The sequence below is a fragment of the Gossypium hirsutum genome, chromosome D07 (genome assembly GCF_007990345.1).
Source record: "Gossypium hirsutum isolate 1008001.06 chromosome D07, Gossypium_hirsutum_v2.1, whole genome shotgun sequence".
Taxonomy (NCBI): domain Eukaryota; kingdom Viridiplantae; phylum Streptophyta; class Magnoliopsida; order Malvales; family Malvaceae; genus Gossypium; species Gossypium hirsutum.
The window spans coordinates 22,843,851-22,849,850 of NC_053443.1; the positions used below are offsets into that span (position 1 = coordinate 22,843,851).

Below are 6,000 nucleotides of genomic sequence, written 5' to 3' on the forward strand. Positions count from 1 at the left end.
GTGCAAAACGCAAATAGTCATTGGCTTCATTGTATCCTCGAGGTTAATTTGCTTGGAACTCGTTTGCACACTGAAGATAAGTGGGGGCGAATATAACCTTAAAGATAGTGGCTTGATACACGCCTTGGAGCCTGTCCTATTTCTTCTTTTTCTTTTCGAGTTCCGATCGTGTGTTCGAGTTTTTTCCTTACCGGAGTTTTGTACTAACAAAAGTTTAGTCGGCCGGTTTACACTTAAGTGTTAATGCAGAGCAGCAAGTAATAAGCAAAAGGTGCTTTCCTATTTAAAGCTATTGCTAGAATGAAACCAAAGCCATAACATGATTAGCTTATTATTATATTAACCGACGCCCCACGATTGGCTAACCCACTGCTGTGTCCCATACTTTAAAAGAACAAAAAAAATCCCCCTCAGGAATCAGGACCAGTACCATATTCATTGAAACTTAGGTTGAGTTTAAATGGGCAATGCGTTTAGCTGCGGTTAGTATAAAAACAGCAGTGACAGTAATATTAGACAGTGTAGTGATACTGTAACGTAAGACAAAAAGTAAACTAAACGCACTGCACCGCACCCAATCGCCATCCAAACCCACCCTTAATTGAGAGGACAAATAATGTGGATAAAGCTGTTCAATAGGGACCAGCAGCATAGCATAACCAGCTTTTTTAAAAGGACATTCATGGCCACCCTCCCAGCACAAGGCTGGAGGAGGCAGAGACATCGAGATTGGATCACGGGATAACACAACCGAGACAATTTCTGGGTCGCTTCTCCTTAGGGGGGCCAGACCATGGTGAAAGCTATAGCTCACTCGGAATTTGCCCACCCAACCAGCAATGAACTAAGTTCAAATTAAATGCAAAACATTTATACATATGTTTTTTACAGTCTGATTGATTATTCGCTGAACCACTCACTAAAGCAAAGCTATTCACATGGACAATCTTCCTTTTTCTAAATCTACAAGTGTTCCTAGTTCCTATTCTTTTACCATGCATCAACTGTGTACTTTTTCTTCAATGCAGCATTTCATTCACTGTTCTAATCAGAGTATAATCTACCAAGGAAAACCAAAATAAAACAATATATATATGTAACGTAAATAAGAAGGGTCTTCAAACTTTATTATTTCATGTTTCAGATTTATGCTCTGAATCAATGGTTACAGCAGTCCCTTCACCCTCCAAAGACGACACTGCAAATTTGCATCTTGGACTAATCTTCTTCACCTCTTCGCTTGAATATATGAAGATCTTTCTCACCATCTTGCAAAAATCCCTACAAAACAAAACAATTTTATAAAAAACAGCTGCAAAAAGAACGAAATAAAAGCAGATGAGCTTCTTCGAAGTTACTTACATCCATGGATCATCGCCAACAAGCATCATATCACCCTCATCATCAGTGAAAACAACGGACCATTTACCACTGGGGCGAAGCTCTCCCTTGATATCAAACATTTTCTCCACTTCATTAATGAGATCATCATATCCTTTCAACACAGTTAAGTCCACAGCACGACCAACCGCAATCCCTTGCATTTGTACCTTTGGAATACACAGGTACTTTTTCAACCAGGAACTTCAATAATGAAAAAGCAATGCAAGTACAAACAAGTAGATACCCCTATGTTTACCTTAGTACGACTTCTGGTTGAAGTGGTGGATGCACCCTGCTTAGCCTGCATCTCCTTGGACGAGGCCTCTGCTGCAACATGCTTCTGTTTAGCTGTTTCTGGATTCTGATCAATATGAGACGCAGCTGCAAGAGACCCCCAAACACCATTGTGATCAACCGTTGTGTTCGTTTGTTCCTTGTCAGTGGGGATAACTGCACTAATGGTGTCTGTCAAATTAAACCCAAACAACCGGCAACCTGTAGAAGTCTCAGATTTTTTCCCTTTCTCAACTTGGTCATGCATCAGGCCCTTACTTGGCCTCGATAGAGAAGGCAAGGCATAACCAGTGAGAGTGATTTGTGGTTTTTCAGTTCTGTTTTTGTCACTCACTGAATTAGGAAAAAGGTTTAAAGAGACATTCACAAGAGGAGAATGTGGCCAGGCGTTCGAATTATAATCTCGACAGTAATCAGCTTCTTTCTGCCTCATACCCCACATAACTTGGCTTTCACTGCTTTGGATTTCAGGTGTGCTTCCTACTTGAGTTAGTTCATGAGATTGGGTTGAACCACGACCCCAGAAGGTTGAACCAACTGAATTTGTAGTAATTTCTACAATTTCAATAAATCAATCAAAGTTAACAAAGTGAGCAACCAAGACTCTATTCCAAATACTTGAAAGAGTAATTTTCCCACACCAGAAACTGGAATATCAACAGGCCGTGGCCTTTTGTTCTTTACAGCTGGTTGTACAAGATTTATGGAAGCAGAAGGCGCAAATGGCTCTATTTCCCATGGTGAAACTCTCTCTGGCCTTTGTATTGTTGCAGGTTCATCCCATTGAATCTAAAACAAGATATAGTCGGGTAGAATACTATCAAAACAAGAATCAAGTTAGCATTTCGTACCAATAATTCATAACTATATTCAACCTTCAAGGTTCGCCATTTAGATTCCGACCAATGTGGGGAAAAATCTCCTACCCCAACTATGGTACCCGTGAACCTGGATAAAACAAAGGATAAACAACCTGGATAAAATTTTAGAGGAAAAAAAAAATCACAAGTACAAAGGATAAACAACATTAGGGAACAAAGTACGGAGACAAACCTACCTTCTATCAGGAGTGTCTTCTCCCTCAAATCTCATCTTAAAACGCATACCAACCGAGAATCCATTTTTAATGGCCTCCAAATACTTATTAACACCTATTATGAATTGGCTCGTCCTGAACAAGAGCAAGGGAAAGAAACTCAGTCTCAAGGTAATCAGAATAACGAAATAATACTGCCAACCATGTGTACATCTAGAGAGAACATTATACCTTGGCTTGTAGTACACAACAAAGAGGGTCTGCGTTGTAACAGCATGAGCAGCAGTAGCAAGCACTCCTAAATGCATGCTCTGGCTGGAAATCACAGATGAAGGCATGGTGGTCTGTTGGCGAGCAAGCCGTCGAGCCCCAACTCTAAGTTCTCCATTATCACCTCTAATAAAACAAGCCAGTCCAATTACAACTAAAGAGACTGCAAAAATGCCACAGACGTGAACATGCAAACACAAACTCAAGCACCAAGAAAGTTCCAAAAGTCCCAAGTACCTGAGAAACACAAATGCATCTCCCGCAACCAATCTCTTGGAAGTGACAAAGGTGCTCCACCCTGTTGTAAGCAAATGTCTCCGTGGTTGTCCTGATTATTTGGATTACGAATTAAAAACAGGTCCAAGAAAGCTGCCAAACCGTGACATGTTAAGAAAGCAAATCCGAAAAGACAAAACCATTACCTCTAAATATATGCTTGAACCGCCATTCATATCCATGAAGATCTTTAGCAGCCAACTCCTGTGTAGGGGTTGCCTGATTCATATCCTGTTCAAAACACACACACACAGAATTTAATTCAACACCATAATCTGAAAGTCTAACAAGGGTTATTAACAGAATAAATCAAACTTATTACCAAAGGAGGCAGGCACTCAGTAGCATGCTTTCGAAGAACGGAGAACCCTCCATGAGTGCTCGTATCCGATGCTGTTAAAATCTTACAAAACGAATGAACTGTCCTCTTTGGAGCCTCAGCTGGGCAAGGATCAGGACTTGTAGGTTCACTTTGCTGTGATAATAAACATAAGCATATAACTAAATAATTCAATTGTATGTTTTTAGTTCACATTTCCTCAGGAAATTCGTCAACCAAAGAGTATGAAGAAGGGAATACTAAAAAGAAAAGAATGGAGGGGGGTAGCGTTTACTTACATCTGCTTCAGGCTGCAAAGTGATCTGAGCATAAACGTCATCAGTCTCTTGTTCTGCCTATTTCAGGAAAAAAAAAGTAATAATAAGATGATATATTCAAGCTATAAAGTGAAGCAAATGGTAGGGAAAGATAATGAGAGATAGAATACCAGTAACTGGACATGAATAACACGACATAGGATCTTAGAAGGAAGATTAAACAGTGGGGCTTGATTATTAAGTTCCTGATTAGTGGATGCTTCTAACTGCACAAAACAAAGCCAAGAAATGAGAAAACAAATGGCGGGTTTCAAAATTTTAATCTAAACATAAGGAAGAATCCAAAGATCGTTAAAAAGACAAATTACTTGTTCCATGTGACCCTGAGGGAAGTAAAACACTCTCTCGTGATTCCGAGGAATCTCCACCAACGGGCCTGCGCATAACTTCCATAGCTCTGCGTATAGATCATCATCACTCGAACCTATCCAACCAAAATCAAATTCAATTAAAACAAACATAGATATTATAAGAGGAGCAGAAAAGGAAAAAGAAAATTCAAAAAAAAATGTCACTCCAATTGGCTACTGAGAAAACGCATAGAAAGTAGAAACAACCAAAACCACCCATCTAGGATTTTTTTTTTCATAATTTGAAAAGCTTTCAGCTCCACCCAGCAAAGCTGAGTTTATTTTCTCTCGCAAAAAACACCCAATGTCCGTACATTAACCATGGAGCAACCTAAATAAAACCTTCTTTTTTCCCCTTGTAGTTTCTCAGCAGCCAAACAGAGCCATTTTTCTATAAACTTTATTAACACTCACCTGACTCCGAGTGAGCAATAGAAGAACCCCTTGGATTAACTTGTACATTAGCCATCAAAACTACGACGTACCGACGATACACAGAAAGCAAATCACTAAAGAAGAAACACTATAGCTAAAAGGAAAAAGCAGAGCCTACCCCATTAAATGAAAGCAGAGAATAAGATATCAGCAGGAAGAGTCGAGGAAATAAAGGGGGAAAAATAGAACAATAAAAAGAAAAGAAAACAAAAAAAGAGTAATTAAAGACGACGGTTATACATAAACTTATTGTTGGTAGTTTCTGTGTAACGACTAGGAAGATTAAAATCTTTTCTTTTTCCCCTCTTTTAATAAACTTTGGCCTGCTCTGTTTCTGTTACGAAACCGCCTTCTACTTTTGTCTGGTCTCCAAATACCGCTTAACCTTTGTTGGCGAAGCAGCTGTAATGTAAGAGTGAAGCTGATGTTTTATTTTGCATCCCCCTTCTTTCGCTCTCCAACAAACACCTCACAGTATAACTTGAATCGCCGTTACCAAATCCCGAAAACCGCTCACTCTGTTTTGTTTCTCTGTCTCTCAGATCTCTATCCTAAGAATTTTCTATTACACTTTGTTTTTAGTTTAGTGTCCCTTCCCCCCACCCCCCACCCCCCACCCCTCACATCATGTGATTTTCTCTGCACTTACTTGTATTTCACCACTCACGACTTGGCCACGTTTATCATTAAAATTGAAGTCAATAATTACAGTTTTACTAATATCATTTGAAACTGTATCCACATACACAATCTTCTTTCTGTTTGTCGTTTTATGTTGAATGCCATAACCATCTACCATTTAATTTTCACTGCCCATTCCTACGAAACAGGTCCTAATGTATACAGTACAATAGCATCAACACTGCTTTTAATTATCATCTTTAATTGTAAAAGATACGACTTCTAGTACCATTATTAATTAAAATTTTTACAAATATATATGATCACAGGTGTTTTTATATTATTGAAAACTAAAATTATTTGTTCATAGAGCGAGCATAAACTGCATTTAAACTTACTTGAGAAACGACAATACTCTGTTCAAATTTATTTAAAACCTAATTGTTTGACATTTGGGGGGCGGTAATTGAAGAGAGAAGTAGCCTGTTTTCATGCAAACACAGTCGTGTAATGCTCCTAACCAATCCCCAATATCAGTTACTGCAGAATTGTCACTCTCAAGCCTATAACCTGCATCTCATGTGATGCAAAAACTGCTTGGGCAACACAACAACACTTGAGGTTTAAGAAAAGTAAAATTACATTACCCAGATATAAAATTGTGGAGCCAAATGTTTC

At 38.9% G+C, this 6,000-nt stretch overlaps 1 protein-coding gene across 2 annotated transcripts; it reads right to left on the minus strand.

Annotated features, from left to right (window-relative positions):
• Window positions 1-820: 820 nt before the first annotated feature.
• On the minus strand, window positions 821-5,350 carry LOC107954481 (auxin response factor 18). Of its 2 annotated transcripts, none has more exons than XM_041096734.1 (15): window positions 4,942-5,350; window positions 4,681-4,740; window positions 4,225-4,340; window positions 4,027-4,122; window positions 3,878-3,934; window positions 3,582-3,734; window positions 3,406-3,490; window positions 3,221-3,311; window positions 2,945-3,109; window positions 2,735-2,848; window positions 2,553-2,625; window positions 2,319-2,466; window positions 1,640-2,232; window positions 1,363-1,550; window positions 821-1,281 (listed from the first exon to the last, which is right to left on the minus strand). In XM_041096734.1, exons 2-15 carry the CDS (start codon window positions 4,733-4,735, stop codon window positions 1,134-1,136), a joined length of 2,082 nt encoding a protein of 693 aa, XP_040952668.1. In that variant the 5' UTR covers window positions 4,736-4,740; window positions 4,942-5,350; the 3' UTR covers window positions 821-1,133. The 2 variants fall into 2 exon arrangements, with proteins under 2 accessions (XP_040952668.1, XP_040952667.1); XM_041096733.1 differs by having other exon boundaries at window positions 4,681-4,815; window positions 4,942-5,342.
• Between the last annotated feature and the right edge of the window lie 650 nt (window positions 5,351-6,000).

Coding starts and splice junctions, on each gene's coding strand:
- LOC107954481 (XM_041096734.1), bottom strand. CDS start 4,735: ATGGCTAATGTACAAGTTAATCCAAGGGGTTCTTCTATTGCTCACTCG. Junction 4,123..4,224: donor CTCAGGGTCACATGGAACAA/GTAATTTGTCTT, acceptor TGTTTTGTGCAG/TTAGAAGCATCCACTAATCA. Junction 2,233..2,318: donor TGTTGATATTCCAGTTTCTG/GTGTGGGAAAAT, acceptor TTGAAATTGTAG/AAATTACTACAAATTCAGTT.